General features: G+C 45.3%; 1 protein-coding gene across 2 annotated transcripts in view; it reads left to right on the top strand.

Moving 5' to 3' along the window:
* The window catches only part of LOC138796629 (tachylectin-2-like), a 77,238-nt gene that overhangs the window by 24,749 nt on the left and 25,569 nt on the right, over nt 1–26,920 (top strand). For both annotated transcript variants that reach the window (XM_069976243.1, XM_069976244.1), the window contains exon 2: nt 10,435–11,275. In XM_069976243.1, coding sequence (XP_069832344.1) covers nt 10,435–11,275 — 841 coding nt within the window. The remainder of the gene's footprint in view (nt 1–10,434; nt 11,276–26,920) is intronic.

The following is a 26,920-nucleotide window of genomic DNA, read 5'->3' as shown; positions in this document are numbered from 1 at the left end:
GTGGCCCTGCAACCCCCATGTCACAGGACCAAACCCAAGTCGTATTTTACATTTCTCCCCTTTCTGAGCAGCTAGCACTCCCCTTTGTAAGACCCATGTGACCCAAATCAGCAGAATATACCTGTGCTCACATGTCAGCACCTCCATGGTTTTCCCATTCTGTTTGCAGCAGTAATGGTGAGTGCAATACCATTTCCATACTTGTGTTGTTTGGGGGCAGCCTTCTCCGCCGGTGGTGCTGGCTGGGTATTGGTGGGGCATTTTGGGTTTGGTCCTGTGACATTGGGGTTGCAGGGCCATTCCTTGCCCCCCCTTCCCTGCACGTGCACGCTTTGCGGGGTTGGCGGCCGACCGACACAGTGTGGAGTTAGCGTAGGGACCCGTTAGAACCAGGAGACCTGCACGAGGTACACGGGGCAGTATGGTTTAATCAAAATATATTCCAACATCCTGACGTTGGTTTTTAAAATAAGCGTAGCAGCATTAGTATCAGCCATAGGTGTGATGTGCAGCCGCTCCTCTCTCTCCATGTCGTATATGCTAGAGGAGTTTGGAGGATTAGGGGAAGGTTCTTACCGCTCGCTGATAAGGGCTTTGCTTTGGTTGGCTCTGGCGAAAAAGCCCCAGACAGTCCCCGGGGGTCGGAGCTAAAAAATAAAAGCGCAAATTAGCCGATGTTTTCTAGAAAGAAATTGCAGCTGTATCACGTTATTTTACCTTCCATTTAAAGACCGGCTCGATGCTGGAGGCGTCCTCTGGGGAGATGGGGTCCTTGCTGGCGATGGGGTCAGAGGGGCTGGGCTTCTCAGTGGTGGTGGTGTGGGAGGGTCTGTCCTCGGTGGTGTTGTATGAACTATCAAAAATAAATAAATAAAAACAAACACCTGCCACACGCTTCCCCGTATCGGTGGCTCTTCTCCTCTCCCTCCGAGCACATGTGGTGTGTAATGCACTCGGCCTGTGCTGCAAGCAGGCTCAGACTGGCCCACAGGGGAGCATGGGAATCCCCCGGTGGGCCCTAACCATTGGTGGGCCCCTGAGCAGGAGGTCTGTATCCCTGTTTAGCAGCTTCAGGATGACATATAATCCCCCAGTTAGTTTTATTGGACCTCACCTTTCAAGAAACTTAAGTGGACGGCTGTGCTGTTTGCACAGAGCAGGGATGGGGAACCTTTGACCCCCCCAGCAGTTGCAAAACTACAACTCCCATCATGCCTGGACAGCTCCTATACACTAGAACAGGGATGGGGAACCTTCTGCCTTCCAGCTGTTGCAAAACTACAACTCCCATCATGCCTGGAGTGTCTGACCAGTTACTTAAGGCCCTATTCCACCAACAGATGTGACGCAGATTATCTGCTAAAGATTTGAAGCCAAACCCAGGAACAGACTATAAACAGAGAGCAGGTCATAAAGGAAAGACTGGATTTCTCCTCTTTTCAAATCCACTCCTGAGTTTGGATTCAAATCTTTGGCAGATAATCTGTCGTCAGATCTGTTGGTGGAATAGGGCCTTAACAGTACGCGAGCATTGCTGGTCACATACACAGCACTGTGCAAAGTCGCTATAGTAATGTGAAAGGTTCCGACACCGGCTGAAAGTCCTGTTACATTGTGTGAACATAGTCTAAATATACAATGTTTACACTTACAAGATGGTCCCGAACAGCTGTGGGCGCCACCTTTGTTCATCCATTAGATCTTTAAAAAAACAACAACAAAAAAGGTATACTGTAGAAGTCATCAACATCATCATTAGCATCATCATCCTAGGCTGTTTTATTCCTAAAAAGCTCAATCCTTATATTATGAGAGGAGGGCCATATGCTGTGGGCTGCACATGACAGGTGGAGGGAACATATGATATATGTGGGCCTATGTGTTGGAAATAGGGTGGGGGTTCTGTGGGTACAAAGTAAAAGGGTTGTGAGAGTCCCCAGTATATTACACACCCCAATAGCAGATCCCAGTATATTACATATTCCAGTCTCAGGAATCCAGTATATTACACATCCCAGTATCACAACTCCAGTATATTACACATCCCACGATCAGGCTCACAGCATATTACTCACTGTGCCGTATCTTTGCAAGTTTCCGGGGACTCATATTTCAGGTCTGACCATTTTTTTTGGATTTGGACAGGGGTCCTTCTCTTGTTGAGATCCTGCTGGAGGGTACGTACCACCTTTCTTATTATACGCCTTTTTTTTTTTTTCCAAATATTTTTTATTAGATTTTCAGAAATAATGAGCAAAAACAACAATAAGGTGTCACGCAGGACACCAAGATTATAACACATACAAAGCAAACCCAGTGAAAACATAGCCCGATAATGGGATCAGAACACAAAAGATCCGGATATAGGAGGAGACCCCTAGAAGTATAAAGTGGCCAACATACCATACAAAGAAAGGTGTTCACAATACTATATGGCTAAGGTGCTTAGGAAGATACAAGCAGCGTAACAAAGAAAAAGAATCAATGTGGTAGCTGCAAAGCCCCAATGTACCTTTCAGCGCCTCCGTGCAATACCATTTTGTGAACTGGAAGGGCTTCACTATGTCATGAATGGCCTGCGTATCATAATGTTGCAAAATAAAGGGTCTCCATTTCTGGAAAAACTTCTTAGAACCAGAATCTTTATGCCTCTGCGTATCAATCTTATCAATTCCAAAAAAGAGTTTTTTCTGTGCCACTACCATATCAAGGTCAGGTACATGAGGCAATAACCAATTGGTGAACAGGCACCGTAGAGCAATCAGTAAAGTGATGTGCACCAATTGCGGTATTGCTCCGCTATCCGATGTCGATTCCGATTCGGGGGGTCTCAATTGGTGAAATAAGAGCACCTTTGGAGCCAAATCAAGTTTAATCTTGTAGGAGGTGTGAATGTAAGTGATTATCCTGGTCCAATAAGAGACTGTGGAGGGGCAAGTCCACACTCCATGCCATAGGTTGGTTAGGGGAGAGTGACATTTAGGACATTCAGTGATCCTATAAGGGAAGGAAGGCGATGGAGGAATATTGAATCCATATAATGCTGAATGTGAGAGTTTAAAATATGTCTCCCTCCATCTCTCATTTATAACACATTTCCTGACAACCGCCCATCCTGACAAAATCACTTCAGTAATATTCTCGTCCCCTGTCAGTAGTGCCCACTTGTGAAAAAGCTTTGCGGGATCAACCTTAAGGAAATCATTCCTCAGGGCATTATATAAGATAGATATGGATGTCTTATTAGCATTGTCACCAATAATCCCGTCTAGCCCATGCTGTTGAGATTCCTTCCTGACGTTTTTAAGCCTAGCGGTACAAAATGCATGGACCTGGTTAATATACAAATTATGTGCAAGCGGCAACTGGAATTTCGTCCGAATTTCCTGAGGTGTAAGCCAACGTCGCTGACTAGGATCCATAAGATCACCAGCGCAGCTAAAGCCTTGTTCATGCCAAACTCGCAGCCAGTCCACATTTTGGCCCCTCAAAAATTCTGGATGTCTATCTAACGGCATGTGTTTGGAGAGTAGAAAAGGAAGTCCAAGCATCTTTCTGAGTACTTTCCATGACACTATCGAGTCACGGAGTATACAGGATTGCTTTATTTCCGCGGGTAATTTGGTATAGGTAGTATGCAAGAGGCTTATAAGTTTCCACGGAAAAGCAAGATCCTTTTCCAAGAGAAGATTAGAGAAGCGGGAGGAGTTATGCAGCCAATCCACAATGTGGCGGAAAAGACTCACCAGATTGTATCCACGCACATTTGGAAAGTTAACACCTCCTTCCGCCTTGCATAACATAAGTTTGGCTAGAGATATCCGCGGCCGCTTGCCATTCCATATGAACTTGGTAAAGGCCGTCTGGAGCGTGTTAATATCCGCATGTTTTATCAGGAGTGGCAAGGTTTGCAAGGGATATAACAAGCGAGCAAAACTTATCATTTTGATTAAATGGCATCGCCCCATGAAAGAAAGCGGAAGGGAGCGCCAAGACTGCAACTCGGTGGCTACCTTCCGTATAACCGGGGTATAATTCAAGGAGTATAACTGACCGACCGTCTTCCCTATTTTGATGCCCAAATACGTTATAAAGGAGGAGGCTATCACCAGACCTAGCGAAGTCGCTACTGAATGTAACTGAGCACCGGCTTTCCCCAGTGGCAAGAGCTCGCTCTTTGTTATATTAATCTTGTAGCCCGTGAATGAGCCATACCAGAAGAAAAACTGAAATAAGCGAGGCAAATCAGACACGGGATTACTTAAAAAAAGGAGCACGTCGTCGGCAAACATTGCTAGCTTTACAGTGTGGTGGCGGAGATGTATGCCTTCAAAGGCATCAGGTAATAATAAGTGCCTCGCTAAGGGTTCTATGGCTAGGTCAAATAAAAGGGGAGATAGGGGACACCCCTGTTGGGTGCCTCTTTCCATTGGAAAGGGTGGGGAGAGTATGCCCGGTGTGTGAATACGTGCTGTGAGATCCTGATATAACCCCGATAAGAAAGTCCTAAAGTTGCCTCGAATCCCAAATTCATCGAGCACAGATCCCAGCCAGTCCCATTTCACGTTATCAAACGCTTTTTCTGCGTCCAGTGTCAGTAACACCGGTTGGGAATCTGTCTGAGACCTGCGCCCCACGAAGTCCATCACTGTCAGGACCTTTGCGAATATTCACTACAGATGACCTGTTTCTCACAAAACCCACCTGATGGGCCCCCACCAAACCAGGGAGTAAAGCAGCCAGCCTATCCGCAAGGATCTTAGTAATTAACTTTATATCCTGATTTATCAGGGAGATGGTCCGGTATGATCCTGGGTCTGTTAAGTCTTTACCTGGCTTGGGGAGCACTTTAATGTGTGCTTGCTTTGCCAAAGGGGAAAGGGTGCCCGTACTCAGAACAAAATTAAAATAATCAGTAAGCACCGGGGTGATTTGCGTTGACAGAATCTTATAGAACTCTCCCGGATACCCATCGGGTCCGGGAGCCTTTCCATTACTTAGAGATTTTATGGTGGCAACAACCTCCTCCTTAGAGATCGCAGCGCTAAGGGAAGCACAGTCATCATCGGACAGTGACGGCAAGTGCAAACTTTTTAAAAAATCCACACTCTCAGGCGGACTCGTCGTGGGAGATTTATAAAGTGTCGTATAAAAATTAACTAAAACATCGTTAATCTTACGAGGTTGCCTATGAACATGACCGCTGGTGTCTTTAAGGGCCAGGATATGGGATTGACAGTGACTACCCTTGGCTAGTCTAGCCAAAAGGCGTCCTGCCTTGTTGCCTTGCCGGAAGAAGTCCGTCTCCATGTTAGATCTGTACATCCGCTCTCGTCTATCTAACCAGAGTTCATATGACTGTCTCGCCTCTTGCCATCCTTTTTTAGTCAGGTCAGTAGGGGAGAGCAAGAAGCGAGAGTAAGCTAGTTGTAATTGTGCGCTGGCTTTCTGATAATGTACCGTAGTTTTACGTTTCATAGTAGAGTGGTAAGCCATTATTCTACCCCGTATGACCGCCTTCGCGGTCTCCCAGTAAATAGCTTCGACCTGTCTATGTTCAGCATTATAGGATTCGAACTCCAACCACCAACCTCTCAGCAACTCGTGGAAAGCTTCATCTTTGGCTAGATAAGAGGGAAAGCGCCAGATATAGTCGGTAGCTTTGGGGCAAGAAGTATAAAGTTCCAATGTCACTGGAGCATGATCAGAGATCACCATGTCCCCAATTGCCACTGCCGCAGTCCTAGACGATAACAAAGGACTCACCAAAAAATAGTCCAAACGTGACCACGATTGGTGGACATGTGAAAAATGGGTGAAGTCACAAGTATCAGGATGGCGCTGTCGCCAAATATCGCACAGGTCTGCGGCAGTGAGGAGCACAGGGAGTAGTTTGTCACTGGGTCGTATGGGCATACGTTGTCTAGAGGGGTGCTTCCTGTCCAACGCTGGATCAACCACTGAATTGAGGTCTCCCCTCACCAATTTCCAAGGTTCAGTATCCCCTTGCAGCTTACCCTGAACAGTAGTAAAGAATTGTTTGTTGTCAGCATTAGGCCCATACAGGTTGTAAATACTTAGGGTCTGACCCCTATGATCTAGCATTATATGAGAAAAACGACCCTCAGTATCAGAGTCATGGGACAAAAGTTGGAACGGGAAATTTTTATGGATCAAGGTTAGCACTCCCGCTTTCCCCCCTACTGCTGGAGACCCAAAGACATGCCCCACCCACAACTTTCGCATCCTCACAAAATCCTCAGCATCTAAATGCGTTTCCTGAAGGAGCACTATGTCGGGATGAAAGCGTTTTAAGTGTCTCAACAGTTTAATACGTTTGTGGGGTGAATTGAGGCCTTTGACGTTCCACGTTACTACATTAATCGTCTCAGCCATAGGGAGGCCATTTCAGAGGGGCAAGTGACCGGTAAATGCAAAGGAGGAGTGTCGTTGAGGATGGGAAAGCAGCAGGCAGGACACATATAAAGCATAGGAAAAATACCGTTAAATATGGAAAAGCATCAGGCAGGGCACATATGGAATATAGAGGCCATACAGGAACTGGATGAGCAAGTAAAACACGAAGTCTGTCCCACCTGGTACAAACTGTGAGTGCAACATTAACCCAAAAACACTTAACGTAAAACACAAAACTTAAAAAAACAACCCAATAGAGAGCTCGATGTTTCATAGTTCTCTACTATGGTAGTAGTGGACTTCCTTTTTTCAGGCATAAACGCTGGAGACTCCCGCCCCCCGCAATTTAAACTGGCTCCCGTGAGAGCAGCAAGACATTTGTGGACGTCTGCCCGCCATGACTCGCCCACAAGAATCACTGTGATAGAGTCCAAAGGGTAAACCTGCACAAAGGCACATAGAGAATAATCACCATCAAATTTACCATAGATGTGACCCCTATAAAGGAACAAAGGAAGGAATAGGCGTTAGCAAATACAAACTATCTCAATTTGGTGATCTAGATCGTTCATCGTCAGGGCGTCTGCCAGAGTATCTGCGCCTCCTTTTGCGCTCAGCTGGTGTTTGCAGAGCATCTCGGTGCATCGCAGGTGCTCTGGACGGTCTGGCTTCCATCGGCGACGGCGAGCGATTTTTGCCAGTACCCCGAGGACCCCTGGAAGGTGTAATAATATCAACCAGAACCTTTTCAGCTTCCTCAGGAGAGGTGAAAGATCGAGATGTACCATCCGATTTGTACACTCTCAGGGTGGCAGGGTATTGCAAATGGAATCTACGATCTGCTTTGTAAAGACCGGAACAAATGTGGCTAAAAGCTCTCCGTTTCTTCGCAACCTCGGCCGAGAAGTCTTCAAAAATCAAGAGTTTGGTGCGGTGTAGCTCCAGGGGTTTCGTGCGCTTGCGGAACGCATGTAGAATGTCCATTTTATCGTTGTAGTCAAGTAACTTAAAGATAACTTGCCTTGGTCGGATATTATCAGGGTCCTTACCGTGCGGAGAAGATGGAGGGGGAGGGCCAATGCGGTGAGCCCTTTCCACACGGCATGCATGTTGTAGACCTAAGGCTTTTGGTAGATCATGCGCGCAGAAACACCGTAGCTCGGACTGCAGTATAGATTCACTCACTCCTACTATTCGGAGGTTATTCCGGCGGGAATGATTTTCCAAGTCCTCCAACTTGTCCGCCATTTTAACGTTCCTCTCCTCCGTTTTGCTGAGTCTCGTGTATAAGTCCTCGTTCTCCTCCTCCAAATAAGTGAGCCTTTGCTCTAGCGTGTCAAAGCGAGTCGCCTGCGCGGTGACCTCAGCTTTAAGTTGATGCAAAGTAGAGCGGATGGTTTCCTTGACAGTCTTTTGTATCTCAGGAGCCAATAGTTTTGCTACCGCAGCAGCTAGTTGCAGATGATTGATGCCAGAGGAGACAGCAGCTATGTCCGCATCCCGCGGTATGGTACCTTGTGGCAAAATGGGGGCCGTGTCCCCCAACGAGGCTGGGAACATATCTGTCTGGCTAGGAGGCACATCCAGGTCAGCAGCATGAGAAACCGCCGTTGTTTGCGTAGCTGGCGGGTTGCCCGCGTTCCGCTGCACAAAACGATCCATAATGGCACTGTATAAACTTAGAAAAAGGAAACAGTATCTGAAGTAGAATCTGCAGCCGATATGTGTTGTGAATAGAGAACGAGCAAACAACAGGTCCAGCAGTATTGTGATAGGTCAACGGATGGCGCCAGAGAAGCAAGGATGAGAATAGGCTCCCAGACACGTGTGTTAGCAGAGCAAACTGTTGCAAGCATCCACTAGGTGGCTCCAGAGGACATACAAAGCAGGTAGTAATAGCAGGGAGAATCAGACCAGGACTATAATGAATTTTCAGAAAATAGAGGAAATGTGCATACTGAGTGACGAACAGGTCAATATTGTCCATACACAGGAGTATAGGATGTGTGCACAGGTGTTGGAAGGCACATACCATGCATGATATATTCTAGATCTTGGAACAAGAGGATAGTGACCCCACAGTAATCCAGGTTAATAAAATAATGGAGGAAAAGTACTGTCCGACAAGGGATGGCCCTTATGGAGAGGGATGGTTGCAGAGGGGTGGTAGGAGAGGTCAGGGTGCTGGGCACTATGCTCTAAAGACTGCCAGGATAACACTTAATCCTACAATCCCCTAGTCCCGTGATATAACCCATAATAAAACACAGACATAATAACTTTTGTTGGGCGGTCTCGGGCCACAGCTTTTATTTCTCTTATAACCTTTTCTTTTAACCATTTATAACTGCCAGAAAACGGAGGTCTCCATTCAGGGTATGCCAGCCGCCGCTCCCGGCGGGCACTACCACCTTCACCTCGTGGCTTAGCTTCTCATAACCGCCAACAGCTGTGACTTAACTTCAAATCTAGTAACAGAAAACATATGTTAGAATTCCAACCATAACAGGGTGGGAGGGAGGGACGTCCTCTTCCTCGCTTGTCTGAACCGAAAGAGAAAGCTCACTGACAGGAAGGAGCTAAAACGAGCAGAAGCCTCTGCTGATTGGACCAGGGCTTAACTACCACCCCTTAACAACCAAACCTCCAATAGAACTGAGAGGGGAGGGAACCCAGGCACGGGACTGTTAACTCCTCACTACCCGAACAAATTAACCCCTGGCAGTCCCTGTACACCTCACTTAAGCAGATCGCTGTCCACCAGGATGGGAGCTGGATGCAGATAGTCACTGACTGAGGCACTGTAACTTTAATACTGCAGGTGCAGGTTTGGTTGGGGCAGCAGTGGAGTGTGCTGCTAGGTTTATGGCCTGGAGCCTCTGCCGTGCCGGCCGCCCACGTGGGAAAGATGGCGCCCCCTCCCCCAGCACCAGGAGAAGGGTATGCGATGGCACTGGTATCTGCAGTGCCGTGCCGACTGTCCGCGGACTCGCGGGGCTGTACGGGGGAGTCAGTGAGCGCTGACCCTGCAGCCACCGCTCTCCTCACCCTCTGCGCTGGGTCTGTGTAATGGTGACCGCGTCACTGCTCCGTTCCGGCGGCAGCTCGCCGCAGCGGTTCCAGGCGGCGGGTCGGTGTCCTGGCGGGCTTACAGCGTCCGGAGCTTGCCAGGGAGAGAAGGGGTGTCCCCAGGAGCGGATCGGTCGCCCAGGCAGGCGGTTATTAGCCGGTAATTAGCAGGGTCGGCGGGAGCTCCTGCGCCTCCTTCCTCACATGCCTGCGCCGGAACCGGAAGTCCATTATACGCCTTTTATGTGTGTTGGGGTTAGTGACAGGGATACGTTCTAGGCCATAATCCATTTGATCCATGATTTGGACCATGAGCTTCAGCTTTTCATGGCCAAAAGGGGCCGATCGCCTGGACATTTTTCTACCTCTCCTAATCCCTGCTCTGCTGTGACCTACAGCGTAATGCATGATACACACGAATAACATGACGCTCTACAGACGCACATTGGAATCATGTATATAACGCTGCACAAGCAATACTAACGAAATGTGTGAACATTGCCATAAACGTTCGTAAAGCGTTCACAAATATTTTTCCTTTGCAACTGCAGAGAGTGACATTATACTGCGATTTTGGGGTGTTGAGTGCACCCAGGCATTCTCCCCCTAATGTCCGAGTTTCCGGAGGTGTTGGCATCGTTTAGGGAGGTTTCATGGGGGACTTGGTGACCTCCAAGTGGTCGAATTTGGATTTCCAAGTGCCGAGAATTTATTTCCCATAGACTATAATGGGATCGAATATTTGTTTGAATAGTCGAATCTCGGTGCCTATTCGATTCGAATTCTCGAAAGTTGAATATTTCACTACTCGCACATCTCAAATACCAATCTATAAAAAGTGTGGAAGAAGTAAGAGTCCGCACCATAGGAGCTTCTAATCAATAATAGATACATGGTCTTATTCTGTATATACTTCGATATCTCATTTGAGTCTTCTTTTTATTCTAGACACGCTTCTTCTGGCCGTGACTCAGGATTACTCTGTTCAGATCGGCTTACCACCCCAGCATCATCAAGATAATTTTAGTAGTAGAGCAGCCTTCTTAGGAAAGGTTGACAATGTCAGCCATGTAGCCTGCAGCCCGGCTGGGGAGCTCTTCTGCATCCGCTCTGGTGACCTGTACAGAGGTCCAATGCCCTCCAAGCAAGATGTTGATTGGTTCACGGTGGCTCGAAGAGTTGGAAGATTTGACTGGAACAAAATTAAACTTATTTTCTTCCACCCCAATGGAGATTTATACTGCACCACCCATAAAGGAGATTTTTATAAGGGCCCCCCACCAGATAATGAGCATGTACCTTGGCTCTATTCTCAGGCAACAAGGATCGGAAGGGGGAACTGGAATGTGTTTTTAGCCTTGTTCTTTGATATAGATGGCAATCTTTTTGGTTTGGACAATGAGAGTTTTTACACAGGACCTCCACCCACTGATGAAAATGTTGCATGGAGTAAACTTATTATTGGAGGGGACTGTTGGAAAAGTATGACTCACTTTATGGCCTTTACTGATGATAAGAAAATGTGGGCTGTAGATGTACCCAAAGGAACCCTCTACAGAGGAGACTCGCCAAGACTACAACCATGGAATTGGATGTTTGCCGATATCTTAGGATGGGGCTATAATAATTACAGATTTTTGTCTTTTACAAAGGACAAAACAATTCATAAGATTATCAGCTTTGAATTCCTGATTGATGAGGGGAAAAAAGTGTCCGAAAGCCCTCAGGTCTTAGAGGAGAAGCTCTACGACAACAGAAAAAGCAATACTACTATGAAACACGAATACAAGTAAGTACTTTACTAAAAGATGATGTGATTCTTAAGATTCCCATATGCTTTCAATAACTGATGACTGAATGATCGTCCGGCCATCAGTTATCTCTCTCGACAGTCGGCCATCCTTCCCATACATGGGAATGTTCATCACGCCTGAGCGTTCCTGTGTTCCTGTATGGGGAGAGGAGGGATAAGCAGTATGAAAAGTACTCTTGCTGTGGCTTATCTCTCCCAAAACAAATGGTTCGGCCGTGATTTTTGATCACACCTGACCCCTATCTGTTGTTTTGGAGAGCCATGTGCTCCTTGACTGCCGAACCCGCCATGTGTAGTAAGTTTGGCCAAAAAAATATAAGGTGTATGCAGACCTTTAGAATCCGCTCTTCAGAGTTTGGACAGGGAATGGTTTATCTCCTGATTACTGTTACTTGTTGGACCGTGATGCTGAGATAACCTGTGACTATGAAGCAGCCCTGGCTTACAAACCTTACCAGCCCATAGACAATATCCTATCCCCCATATTGAGGAAGAAATAGTGGTATGCCCTACTTGCTGCAGTAGCAATATTTTCTTGATTTGGCCTCACCTCTTGACACTCCCTTAAATATATAAACCACGCCATCAGCAGGAGGAGGAGAACACTAGTAGAACATAGAAACGCCTAACCACGTGGTCTAGGAGAAGGCTCGACAGGTGTAGGTGTGTACAAGCGCCTATTTAACCAATGATAGCACATACAGGGATTGGTTAATAGTCATCATATTTATATTTCAATAAATTGTCATTTAGTTGTTAAGTTATGAAGGGAATAGTACAAACCAGTTGTCATCCAGTCGCACATTTCCAGGAGGAAACAAATAGGAGTGTGATAACGTTCCTCCTGATGGCATCTCATAAGACACTAGTATTTATGGTAACCGATATGTCATGTGTGGTGACCGACCCTTTATAAGGCTAAGTTCTGACATCTACAGTATATGTTGGTGTTATATATGTTATATGTCATGTGTGGTGTCCGACCCTTTATAAGGCTACAGTATATGTTGGTGTTATAAAGCCAGAAAACCAGCAGATCGGGTTGCCAACATATACCACAGCATGCCCTGCTGGATCCACTCATTTGTATGTGCCAAATGTAGTGTACAAATTACACTATGGGGCTCATTTTTCATCATATATGTCTTACTTCTGGGACTCAAGAGGGTAGTTGACCATGGTCCAGTCCAGCAGGAAAATTATGTGCCAAGCCTTGTCATATTTTGCAAAAAATTAAAAGCTTTGTTCCCTTGCTTGTTCCAGAAACAAAAGCTTAAAACCAGACCCCCAAATATAGTTCTATCCAGAAGAGACCCCTAGTATGCGACAGTATGTAATACAATGGAAGTAAAGGCCATATGCCTCCAACTAATCTCCAGAATCTACAATAGCTCAAAATTACACTGGATAGACTGTAGCTGCCCAGTATTAGTGTCTGTTATAATAGAGTGAATAACAGCGGGATGGGATCGCGCATAAAGTGAAGAGTCCCACATAAAGTATTTGATAAGGTTTACCTAGTCGCTAGGGCAGTGACGTCGATATTCTTGGTATTCAAGCTCTGAACACTAGTCTAATGTCTGTATTCCTGGTTGTCTAGGGCATAGCCGATTTACAGTGATAATCACTGTCTAGGATCCAGCATAGTCCCCGGAATGGATTGATATCCCCCACAGACTGCCATCCATGTCCACATTTCTATAACAGATGTCTTCCTACAGCCCCCCTCTATTACACAGACTTCTCCCATGGACCCATATATTACACAGGCTATACTACTTATTATCCCAGCTCTCTAATCCACAAATTCTAATTCCCTCTGTCTTACATATGCCTATGTGCCTAACCCCATCTACTACTGTTAAAGTTTTCATGTAACAGACAGCGAGTGTGGACCCTTCGTGCTACTCGTGCCCTTCGTGCTAACCGATTTGGATTTGCCCTTACCAGGGAACAGAGTTCCCTCTAGGTCTTCACCTTTTGTCCCACTTGGGATGCAGAAGCTGGACTTCTGCGGCTGGAGGACACCGGGTCGCTTGATATGAGCAGTAGATGGTCCTCATGGACTAAACACAGTGGATGCAAGGCACCGGGAAACATGCAGAGCCCACGTGGTCAACAGGCCGGGTCATTAGTGAGTGAGTCAGTACCAGGGGTGAGACAGGAATTGTAGCCAGGAAGGTGAAGGATCAGGGCAGGAGGCTTCAAACAAGGTCAGGAAATCGGAGTCAGCAATAGGAGAGGCACATGGTACAGACAGGGGCCAGGCAGGGGCCAGGCAGAAAGCATAAACTGAAAAACAGGCACAGGTCAGGATACATGGAGAATTAGCAGAATCGTACTAAGCCACCTTCACTAGCAATGCAACAATGCTCAGGCAAGGAGGAGAGGGTGGGAAGACTTTAAGTAGGTGCAAGTGGAATTTGATTGGGAGGAGGCAAAAAGAGGTAAATAAAGGTTTTAAAGCAGCACTATCAGCAGGTTCTTCCCAGAGAACCTGCTGATATGCCGCCGTAGCTGTGTCCCTCAGTAGTATATTGCCACTACTTTCCCCCCTCTCCTCCCCCGCATTGTTTCTAAAATCGCTAAATGTTCTTATGCAAATTACTTGCATAAGAGCATTTAGGGCGTTGCTCGAGGCCGGAGAGCATCGCTGTGTCCCGCCCAGCCTGCCCTCTCCCGTCCACTATGCATATTCATATATGCATAGTGGGCTCTATACGCGGGCTGCGTAGGGAAGCAGTCCCATTGCCGATCCTCCCGGAGGTCCCTCAGGACGTACGTATAAGATAGACTTATGTCTTGAGGAACCTCCGGGAAGATCGGTGGCAGCCCGGGGGATTCACGCATTCCCGATGGGAAGCAGTCCCATCAGAGATGCAGCCACCTTGTATAGAGTCCACTATGCATATAAGAATATGCATAGTGGGCGGGACAGGAGGCGGCGTGCTGGGTGGGGCATGGCGATGCTCTCCGGACCCCGAGCAACGCCCTAAATGCTCTTATGCAAGTAATTGGCATGACATGGGAAAAATGAAATAAAACATACTTTTTTTTTATGTAACAATGTTTTATTTTTCAACCATGACATTTTTCATACAGCAAATATTACATTATTAAATACAACCCCCCTCCCCCCCCCCCACCCTTAGAAGAGGCGAGACAACAGATCAAAATAAAAAAAAAAAATAGAAAAACACGTAAAACATAACTCAATTTTCCTCCTCTCCCTCCACACCTCTAATCCAACTTCCCCATACTCTATGATGTCTTTTAACAGCTTTGGCAGATGTTTTCATTGCTAAATATTCTTCAATTTTTAAAAATATTTTTAACATAAGCACACCATTCTCTTATCGTAGGGACTTCCTCCCCCATCCACCTCCTGGCAATAAGGGATAGCCGATTCAACAGGGAACCAGTATCTCCAACGTTAGGGAAGACACCAAGCAAAAGGCCTCTCATATCGATCACCCCTGGATAGTTAATTTTCTGTTTAAACCATTCCTCTATATTTCCCCAAAAGGCCAGTACATCGGGACAACCCCACAATAAATGCAAAAAATCTGCCCTCTCATTCCAACATCTATGGCAGTCAGAGTTACTTCTACACCCTATATCAACTAACCCTTGTGGAGAATGATATAATCTATAAAGAATTTTTAGTTGGACCAGACTGTGTGAGGTATTTACAGAGGAGAATCTGATGTTTCTAATACTGGCATCCCATTCCTCCTTTGCAAGAGGACCTAAGTCCTCTTCCCAACTATCTTTCAGTCTCTCCAACCGCACGCTTCCCTGCTCCTGGATCAGGGACCTGTAAATAAAAGATAAGAATTTCCAACCTCCTGTATTATTCTTTAATTTATCAAAAAATGTGTGCGACCCAATGTGCCATATTTCTGCATTAGTGACACTACAAAAAAAAAACCTTAACTGACCATATCTCAGTATGTGGTTATCCCTTAACCTACATCTCACTTTGAGATTTTCAAATGAACACAACTTACCCTCCTCCACCATTTGCTCAATCCTCAATAAACCTCTCTTTTTCCAAAATAACAAATCCCCTCCCTTCACAAACTTTCCCAAGTAAAAATTGCCCCAAATAGGTGCGAAAGGTAAACTTCCCTTCACTCCAAAGATTCTCTTAAGTGCTTTCCAAACCTTAACATACATTCCTACTTGAATCAAAATCATATTACCCCCAAATCCAGCTTCTAGTGCCTCATATATATCCGTGTATTTATATTCCAAACTACTCATCACAAAATTCAAAATCGGTGACTTAACCCACTTTTTCAATTCCTGGGTCTTACTAGCCCAATAATACAATTGGAAATCAGCTAATGACATACCCCCTTCACCAACCAATAGTGTCCAAGTGACATACTTCATTCGAGCCCTCTTCCTTCCCCACACCAAATAATTTAACAAAACAAACCAACAAGCGTCCGAAATCCAGACCGGGGAAGCGCGCAGGAAGAACAGTGTCTGAGGCAACAAAACCATTTTAATAATGGCGATTCTGTCTGCCATAGCAAGTGGCAGATTCAGCCAGGTATCTATTTTTTTCAGGTTTTTTTTTTTTTAAATGGGGTGAGGTTAGTTTCTTTAAATTTCCTAACATCAGCTTGAATTTTAACACCTAAGTAATCCAACGATTCCCCAGGCCCCAACATTTTCACAAAGGGGCAGGGGGTCTCAAAGTCACCATCCAGAGGCAGTAGAGAGGACTTCTCCCAGTTAACCCGTAGTCCTGACAGGGAACCAAATTCTAAGACTATGTCCACTATCTTGTAGAGCGCTGTTTCTCTATTTCTCATAAATATTCTTTTAAAGACTCTCTCTCTGGTACTGTGAGGTTATAGATTCGACCTTTGGGTAACTTAGCGTTAGATAACAATTCAATTTTACAATCCCATTTACGATGTGGAGGTAAAATCTCAGACAACTGTTTAGAAAATACATCAGAGAAATCAGCAATGTATTCAGGTAATTCACCGTTAACACAAACCGAGGTATTCAAACTGAGAGGTTTTATGTGACCGGCACACTGAGGACCCCATTTTATCAGATCTAACGTCTCCCAATCGATAACGGGATTGTGCTCCCTTAACCATGGCAGGCCTAGAATTATATCCACTGACAAATTCTTCATTACCAAAAATGAACAGGTTTCAGAATGCAAAACTCCTACCGTGAGGTTCAGCTTGGGAGTAGAGAATTCCACTTGACCTGCAGGCATCGATTATTTTTAAAACGAAAATCCCTCCGCTCCTGAGGAGTCATAGTATCCAGCTCCATGGGTTCAGCTGGAGGCTGAAACCCAGTGTTGGCTGATGACGATGGAGTGGAGCGGACCGGACTAGATCTGTTGGAACGCCTAGCCCTCAGGCGTCGATCTGCACGGATCGCCAACGACATGGCCTCTTCCAGGGATCTCGGCTCAGGATGGGCTATGAGCAGATCTTTCAATGAGTTAGAGAGGCCAGCCAAAATAAATCCTTTAGGGCTAGGTCGTTCCACCCAGACTCAGTACAGTGCTGGCGAAACTGTGCGCAGTAATCTTCTGCCAATAGACGGCCTTGTCGGAGTGACATCAACTGAGACACGGAATAAGCTGTACGGTCTGGTTCATCATATAACAGAACTAGCGCAGAAAAAAAAAGCGTCCAAAGTCTGTCGGGTGGGGGAGTCTGAGGGTACAGAGAACGCCCAGTTCTGGGGATCCCCTCTAGGTCTGGAAATTACTATTCCTACCTTCTGAGCCTCTGAGCCAGATGAGCGAGGACAAAGGTCAAAGTATAACGTGCAACCTTCCTGAAAAGCAAAAAACTGTCTCCTATCACCCAAAAAAAAAAAAAAAAATCGGGCAAGGTAGCATGTGGTTCAGAGACAGTGACGGGAAGGACTGGAACTTGGGCGGGTGCCACACTCTGCTCCTGATGCTGTAAGCGAGCAGACAGATCCTGTACCAGGGAGGTAAGGGCATCAATCTGAACCGCCATTGCAGACATCTCATCCATTGGAGGAAAAAACGTTGCTGGTCTTATATAAGACTCAGCATTTTTGTGGGCCAGTGTATCTGTCAGGAAGTCCTGGGGTCTGGGAAGATGGAAGTCCCTTGTCTAGACCCACAACCCCTGTCCCTACCTGCTTGCCCCCCTAGGCTAACCCCTAGGGCAGCAACTGGGCGACAGTCCCTAACTTACCTAGGGATATGGGGAGGTAGACAGTACACACAGACAGGTATATACAAACAGGTCAGGCAGTCCGAGTCAGCAACAGGAGGTCACGTCAAAATCCGAATCAGCAAACAAGGGGTAAACAGAGTCCGGTCCTAGGTCAAACACGAGAGGTAACGCAGTACAGAGGATGAGGCAAAAGCGAAGTCCAAGTGTCAAAATATCTAGCAGAACAATAAGATATAGTTCACGAAGAGGAAATGAATGAAGTGGCACTCACCATCGGATGAATATTTCTGGACTTTATATAAGCGATGCAGTGAACAACATGGCAAACGCCAGCAGGTGAGGGGTAACAGTCTGTTTCGCAGTAAAGTTGCTTCTATGGACCGCCTACCTGACAGGTGTCGTCACTCAGTTATATAGTCATATGACCGGTGACGACCATTTAAACAGATCATGTGATTAAAAGCATAAGAATATAACGTGAAACATATAACAAGTGCTTTTACAAATTTAAAAAAAACACATAAATACGCACAAGTATAAACAGTACATGAGACTCACTACACAAGATCAAATCAGGAAACTACGATCACTTTGTCATTCAGCCCAGCCGGGCCTTCTGCTTCTAAACGTAATATCCATTCTGTTTCTAACTTCATAAGCATATAATGTGTGTCTTGCCCTTTCGTATTATAAACTCTTTGTATACCAGCAAACCTCAAACAAGAGGTATCGCCATGATTCACGTCTCTCACATGTTCAATGAGTCTAGGAGCCCCTGAACCTGTTTTTATAGAATAGAAATGTTCTTTTATACGTATATGAACGGCTCTTTTAGTTTTACCCACGTAAAATCTGCCACAAGGGCAGAATATTACGTACACTACCTGGTTGGTTTTGCAACAAAAAAAGTCCTTTACCTGTATATCTAAACCATTGACAGTGAGAGACGTGCCTCTATGCACCTGTTTACATAGTTTACAATTACCGCAGCGGAAATTTCCACTTAGTTCATTTCTCAACCACATTGTGTTTTTATTTTTATTTTTTGTAAATCTACTGCGGACCAAAATATCCTTTACGTTAGTGCTACGTCTGAAGGTTATGAACGGTTTAGTTGTAGACCAAGCACCTAGAGTTACATCATTTTCTAATAGACTCCAGTGCTTAGAAATAACCTTGCGTATTTGTGACGCCATAGGAGACAGCTTAAATGAAAAGGCAAAGTGTTCACATTTAGTCTTCTGTTTAGGTCTAGTACTCTTGCGCAGTAATTCATCCCTATCCTTTTCTAAGGCTTTTTGTAGGGCGCTGTTTAGACTCTGTTCGGGATAACCTCTGTTCAGCAGGCGAGTTTTCAACTCATGAGCCTGCTGAACAAAGGAATCCTCAGAACTATTAATACGACGTAGACGCAAGAATTGGCCATAGGGAACAGCCCTTTTAGTGGCCTCTGTATGATAGCTATCGTGATGCAATAAAGTGTTACAAGCGGTGGGTTTCCTATACCCCCGAGTGGTAATTGCTCCGTTCTCCTTATAGACCATGACATCCAAGAATTCCAGGGACATTGGATCAATCTTGGATGTGAAAGCCATGTTCATGGTATTAGTAGTATTAAGATGGGCCACAAAGTCTCTGAATTCATCACCGGTACCTGACCAAACTATAAAAATATCATCAACAAAAAGTGAAAAATATTTGATGAATTTAATAAATGGATTACTAACAGAGAAGAAGATGTGGCGCATCTCAAAATAAGCCAGATATAAATTTGCTACACTACAAGCCACCGGAGTGCCCATGGCTACTCCGGAGACTTGCAGGAACCATTGGTCGTTAAACTGGAAAGCATTATTGAATAGGACTAACTTTAACCCTGCACATACAAAAGAGATAAAATCCTCTCCTTTTTCTGCCCTTTTAAGAAAAAATCCTATAACTTCAATTGCCATGTCTTGGGGAATACGTGTATATAATGACTCAACGTCAATAGACGCAAGCAAGGAAGAGTCCTCACATGCACAATCCCCCAGGCCGACTAGTAGCAACATCACTCAACATTGGCCCTAAGAGCCAGTCAATATATTGAGATAAAGGTTCCAGTATTGATCCTACACCAGACACAATGGGTCGACCTGGGGGATTGTGCAGTGTTTTGTGAATTTTGGGCAGAAAATACCAACATGGAGTCTTGTATGTGGAGGGGAACAGTTTGCGAGCTGTATTGTCTGATATTATGCCTTTTTCAGTATATATCCTTAAAAAGGTCTGCAATTTATCTCGTATCTTATTAGTGGGATCAGAAGATAGTTTTTGGTAATTCTTGATATCGTCTAGCTGTCTATGAGCTTCAGAGATGTAATATTCCCTGGTCATTAGTACGATCCCCCCCCCCCCTTATCCGCACTTTTTACCACTATATCTTCTCTTTGTTTCAAACATTGGAGAGCTAACCACTCTTCTTTTTTAAGATTGTAAGTATCTGTAGGGTAAATAAGTGCTTTAATGTCTTCCATAACCTTTTTTTGAAAACAGTCTAGATTGCTGCCTGGTGCAATAGGGGGGGGAGAAGGAAGATTTAACCCCTTTGGTGAAAGCTTTGTCATCCCGAAAAAAATTTGGGGCTGACGGAGGTTCACCCTCTGCTAAATTGGATAAGATGGCCAAGCTTGCTCTTTCATTGTCACTATTAATATCAGGTGGAATAAAGCCCATAGGGCCAACGGATATACGTATCTCACCTTCCTTTTTATTTTTATTAGTTATACCTTTATTAGCAAAATATTTTTTTATATTCAATTTACGCATAGCTTTTACCAGGTCAGTTTCAAACTCAACACAATCAAAAGGCTGGGGATACAAATATTCAAACCCTTAGATAATACAGATACAGTGGGGGTATCTAAAACTAGATCAGTTAGATTTATAATATTCTTAGAATTACCGTCATCGTTCAGTCCCACATTTAACGTCTCCACGAGACATTCTTCCTTTTTCCCCTCGCGTCTTTTTGCCAATGCCTTCCTTCTCCTCTTACCTCCTCTTCTCGTCTTCCGCCTAAAGGGGGTGTTGGATGTGAGGGAGCCGGGGCATTGGTAACACTAGTTTCCACTCCAGCTGATCCTTGATTAGTCGCAGACTGAACGACTGGAATCAGAATCAGTAGTCCAGTGGTCATTGTTGGAACGGTTTCTATATCTGGGCTTACGTTGTTTCCTGTTCGTTTTTCCCTTCTTTTCAAACACTTTGTTCTGTTCATAATCTATTTTATCACGTAGAAATTTGTCTCTCTTCTGTTCTCTTGTGATTTTTTTGTAAGGTTGCAAGTTTTTTCTCCAGGCGATTCATAAAGAATATAAATTGTTCATCCGATAACCTTGTTTTTAATTCCGCTTTGGCTCTGTTCAGATCATTCATTCTCCCCCCCCTATTGCACCAGGCAGCAATCTAGACTGTTTTAAAAAAAAAGGTTATGGAAGACATTAAAGCACTTATTTACCCTACAGATACTTACAATCTTAAAGAGTCACTGTCATATTTTTTTTTGTTGCAGAAATCAATAGTCCAGGCGATTTTAAGAAACTTTGTAATTGGGTTTATTAGCCAAATCTGCCATTATCTGCATGTAAAAAGCCTTTTCCCAGGTCCCCCCCTCCTTCCTCTTTTTCATCCACTCCAAAAAATCTGAAAATTGTGACTTGTTGCATGAGTCACACTCTGTCTGTTCCTATGGAGAGGGGAGGGGGGAGGAGGAAGGAGGGAGTTAGCCGGCAGCAGAAAGCAGATAACAGAGGATTACAGGCACGGAGCTGGGTGACAGCTGTAATATGAGCTCAGACAGGTCACTGGTGACTGTCCAAGAAGATAAAGGGTGAGGGATTTGTAGATTAACTCTTTGTTGTCCTGTTTCGGTCTTTTCTTTAGCTCTCTCCATAGGAGAACAATGAAGACAGGGGGGAGAGCTTCAAACTGCTTTTTCATGATAAAAATGCATTTTTTGGCTAATAAACCCAATTACAAAGTTTCTTAAAATCGCCTGGACTATTGATTTCTGCAAAAAAAAATTTCACGACAGTGACACTTTAACCTCTTAAGGACCCATGACGTACCGGCACGTCATGGATCACTGTCACTTAAGGACCCATGACGTACCGGTACGTCGGCCCTTTAAACGGGCGCCGCGGCCGGCCGGGTCCCGATCGGGGGAGATAGCCTGCTATAATACATAGCAGGCCATCTCTCCCTGTCGGCATGGAGGGTTGTTAACCCCCCCCATGCCGACGATCGCCGCTATTGGCTGATAAGCCCATAGCGGCGATCGGAACCTTTCCGGGCCATCGGTGGCCCGATGACCCGGAAAAAAATGGCGGTCGGTGCGGCACCGACCGCCATTACTGTAAAAAGTAATGGTGGTCACGGTACCACCGTCCCGATCGCCGTGAACGGCCGGCCAGCCGGCCGGCCGTTCACGGCGATCAAAGTCCCCACAAGTAATAAATACCTGCTCCGGAGCTGGTACCTAGCTGAGGGGTCCGGAGCAGGTATTTGTACATTACTCACCTGTCCCGGGGTCCTGATCGGCGTCTTCCGGGTTCCCGGCGTCCTCTTCATCTTGTCGGGACTTCGGCTTCTTCCGTGAGTCCCGATCGGCTTTTTCCGGCTCCAGCGTCGTCTTTTTTCGTATTTTTCCGGCTCCAGCGTCGTCTATTTTCGGATCTTGCGCTCTGCTGCCCCCTAGCGGCTGATAAGTGTAATACACGTATCAGCCACTACAGGGATGTTCAGAATGTAGTAAAAAAAAATTTTTTTTCCCAATTTTTTTTTTTCTATTTTCCGCACCCTATCGCCGCTGAGTGTTGATCAGCATCGCACGAAAGTGCGCTGCTAATCAGCAACTCCTCCTTTTTGGCGTAGGGTGGTTTTTTTTATATCCTACTGCCACGGTCTGCTGATAAGTGCCGAACATAAGTGCGGCATTTATCAGCAACACCATTTTTGGCGTAGGTTTTTTTTGTATATTTTGTATACTTACTGTAAAAAACACGTAAAAAAACACTACATTACACCACACTACATTGAATAAAGTTTTACACTACACCACTACATACCCCATATACCAATCCCCATATAAAGATGGCCCCTAGGGTGTTTTCGGCGTCGGACGTATACATTATTATTGCCTCCGACACCGAAACAGCCAGTGAGGATGAATGGGGGGTCCTTTGTTCCTCCATTCATCCTCATCCTCCTCATCATCCAGTGACGTGTCTGGGAGTAGCGTAGCGTACGCTGCCCCCCAGACACGTCTTTTCTGCCAGTACCGTCCCAATAAGAGATGACGGTATGGCGTGAAATTCTACAAACTCTGTGAGAGTACCTCAGGGTACACTTACAGATTTAGGGTACGTGCACACTGCGGAATGGCGAAGGATAACCCTTCGTGCATTCCGCAGCTGGCACCCGCCGGCGGACTGATGCAGGGGCGCGTCTCCGCCCGTGTCATAGACTCTATCCTATGCATGGGCGGATTCCATCATCCGTCATTCCATCAACACGTTGGACGCAGAGCGGAATCCGCCCGTGCATAGAATGGAGTCTACGACACGGACGGAGACGTGCGCCTGCATCAGTCCGCCGGCGGGTGCCAACTGCGGAATGCACAAAGGGTTATCCTTCGCGATTCCGCAGTGTGCACGTACCCTTAGAGTGTATGAAGGAAGGGACACTCGAATCCAGCCCCCAGATGCCCACTCCCCCCCATCCTCGGAGTTAGTGGGGACATCGTCCGGGAACTGATCTTCCCACTGCTGGATAAAGGTTACCACCTGTACGGGGATAACTTTTATACCAGCACCCCCTCTTCAGGTCCCTCGCTGCCCTGTAGCTTGCGGCACGATCCGAACATATCAGAAGTAGTAATAGAGCCCTAATATTTAGCAGCCATGGAGCGGACCCAGCACTTCTGGATGTGAGGGACCCCGTATCACACCAGGACAACATTTTCCAGGTGACGTCCCCCACACTGGAGAAAGGGAGACCCCAGAAGAAGTGCAGAGTGTGGGGTAACAGGGGGATCAGGAAGGACAACATTTTCCAGTGTGACACCTGTCCTGATCACCCCGGCCTCTGCATACTGGATCGCTTCAAGGCGCACCACACGTCACTGGGGTTCTACATTATCTAAATTCTGTCCCTTATTCCTATTTCAGGGGTCACGTTGATCCAGGGATTATTCTGATCGCCAATATGGAGTCGGGAAGGAATTTTTCCCCTGTGATGAGGCTACTGTCGTCTGCCTCACGAGGGGTTTTTGCCTTCCTCTGGATCAACACAGGTAGAATTTGATGGACACCTGTCATTTCCAACCTTATAAACTAATAATTGGCCTAATACCCCCAAATAAATTAGAATTGTCCCTTTTCCCCAGCTAAATAGGTATGGCCGCCATTCCCATTAGAGGATACCATGATGCAATTACAAAGCCTCTGTGCGGCCAGGACAGTAGAAACCCCCCACAAGTGACCCCATTCTGGAAACTACACCCCATAAGGAATCTAACAAGTGGGGCAGCGGGTATATGGCCCCCTGGTGACGGCCACATTTGGGACGTGAAAATGAAAAAAATGGTATTTTTTATTTTCACGGCACATGTTCTACACATGTGCCCATCACTAGTGGGGTCCATATGCTCACTGCACCCCTTGTTAGATTCCTTGAGGTCTGTAGTTTCCAGAATTGGGTCACTTGTCGGGGGTTTCTACTGTTCTGGCAGCACAGGAGCTTTGTAATTGCGACATGGCCTCCATCCTCCATTCCAGCCTCTAAATGGCGCTCTGTCCTTTTGGTGACTTGCCCTGTGCCCATATGGCAAATTATGTCCACATGTGGGGTATTTTCGTACTCAGGGGAAACTACCCTACACGTTTTGTGTTCATTTTCTTTTTTAACCCCTTGTGGAAATGGAAAAAAATCAAGGCTAGACCAACATTTAGTGTAATTTTTTAAAAATTTTTACTCTAAATCATTGATCTTGTCTTGATTTTTTCATTTTCACAAGGGGTTAAAAGATAAAAAAAAACACAATGTGTAGAGCAATTTCCCCTGAGTACAGAAATACCCCACATGTGGACATAAAGCGCCATGCGGGTGCAGGGTAAGCCTCCAAAGGGAAGGTGCGCCATTTGGTTTTTGAAGGCTGGATTTGGATGGAATGGATTTCGAGGGGCCATGTTGCATTCAAAAGGCCCCTGTGTTGCCAAGACAGTTAAACCCCCCACAAGTGACCCTATTATGGAAACTACACCCCTCAAGGAATGTAACAAGGGGTGTAGTCAGCATATGGACCCCACTGGTGACGGGCACAAATGTGGAACAATGTGGCGTGAAAATGAAATATTAAATTTTTTACACTATAATGTTGGTCTAGCCTTGAATTTATCATTTTCACAAGGGGTTAAAAGAGAAAAAAAAACACAAAAGGTGTAGAGCAATTTCCCCCCCGAGTCCGTAAATACCCCACATCTGGACATAAAGCGCCATGTGGGTGCAGGGCAAGCCTCCGAAGGGAAGGAGCGCCATTTGGATTTTAGAGGTTGGATTTGGCTAGAATGGATGATGAACGCCATGTCGCATTTACAGAGCCCTTGTGCTGCCAAAACACTGTAAACCCCCCACAAGTGACCCCATTCTGGAAACTACACCCCTCAAGGAATCTAACAAGGGGTGCAGTGAGGATATGGACCCCTGGATGACGGGCACATTTGTGCCATGAAAGTGAAAAAATGAAAATTTTCACTTTCACGTCACATTTTTCCACATTTGTGCCTGTCACCAGTGGGGTCCATATGCTCACTGCACCCCTTGTTAGATTCCTTGAGGGGTGTAATTTCCAGAATGGGGTCACTTGTGGGGGGTTTCCAGTGTCTTGGCAGCACGAGGGCTCTGTAAATGCGACATGGCCCTTGAAATCCATTCCAGTGAAATCCAGCTTCCAAAAGCCAATTGGCGCTCCTTCCCTTTGGAGGCTCGTCCTGCGCCCGCTTGGCACTTTATGTCCACATGTGGGGTATTTCCGTACTCGGGAGAAACTGCGCTACATGTTTTGTGTTTTTTTTTTCCTTTTATCCCTTTGTGAAAATGAAAAATTGAAGGCTAGAACAACATTTTAGTGTAAAAAATACTTTAGTCTTTTTTCAAGCCATATTGTTTGGAAAATCTGTGAAGCACCTGTGGGGTCCAGATGCTCACCGCACCCCTTGTTACATTCCTTGAGGGGTGTAGTTTTCTAAATGGTGTCCCTTTAGGGGTGTTTTTTAGGTTTTGGCACCCCAGAGCCTCTGCCAACCTGAAGTGGTACAGTCAAAAATGACCAAAAATAACGGAGCCATTGAAATTCACTAGGCGCTCCCTTATATCTGAGGCTTGTGGTTGCGTCAAATAGCGCAATAGGGCCACATATGGGGTATTTCTATAAACTGCAGAAACGGGGCAATCAATATTGGGGTGCATTTCTCTGGTAATAGGTTTATAATTATGAAAAATATTGGATTACAATAAAATCTCTGCACAGAAAATAAAAATTTTCAAATTTCTTACACACTTAGCTTTTATTTCTGTGACTCCCCTAAAGGGTTAAAAAACTTTCTGGATGTGCTTTTGCAGAGTTTAGGGGGTGCAGTTTCTGAAATGGGGTGCTTCGTGAGGCTTTCTAACACACAGTCCCCTCAAATACACTTTAAACCTGAACAGTTCCCTAAAAATATCTGATTTTGAAATTTTACTGAAAATTTGGAAATTTGCTGCTAATGTTGTAAGCTTCCTATTGTCTAAAAAAAATGAAATATAGTTTAATAAATGCCGCCAACATAAAGTAGACATGTTGCTAATGCTATTTAATATATAATTTATGTGGTATAACCATTTTCTGTATAAGCAGAAAAGTTTTAAAGTTGGAAAAATGCATTTTTTCACAATTTTTCACGCTATTTTGGCTTTTTTCATAAAGATTCGTTATAAGTATCGACTCCAATTTACAAGAAATGTGAAGTACAATATGTCACGAGAAAACAATCTCAGAATCAGCCGGATAGGTAAAAGCATCCCGAAGTTATTAATGAATAAAGTGACACTGGTCAAATTCATAAAATTTGCTCCGGTCCTTAAGGCCATTTCAGGCCCGGTCCTTAAGGGGTTAAAAAAGAAGAGTGGTTAGCTCTCCAATGTTTGAAACAAAGAGAAGATATAGTGGTAAAAAGTGCGGATAAGGGGGGGGGGGGATCGTACTAATGACCAGGGAATATTACATCTCTGAAGCTCATAGACAGCTAGACGATATCAAGAATTACCAAAAACTATCTTCTGATCCCACTAATAAGATACGAGATAAATTGCAGACCTTTTTAAGGATATATACTGAAAAAGGCAT

The sequence above is a fragment of the Dendropsophus ebraccatus genome, chromosome 7 (genome assembly GCF_027789765.1).
Source record: "Dendropsophus ebraccatus isolate aDenEbr1 chromosome 7, aDenEbr1.pat, whole genome shotgun sequence".
NCBI lineage: Eukaryota > Metazoa > Chordata > Amphibia > Anura > Hylidae > Dendropsophus > Dendropsophus ebraccatus.
The sequence above is the reverse complement of the archived record's forward strand: the minus strand, read 5'-3'. Positions and strand labels throughout refer to the sequence as shown.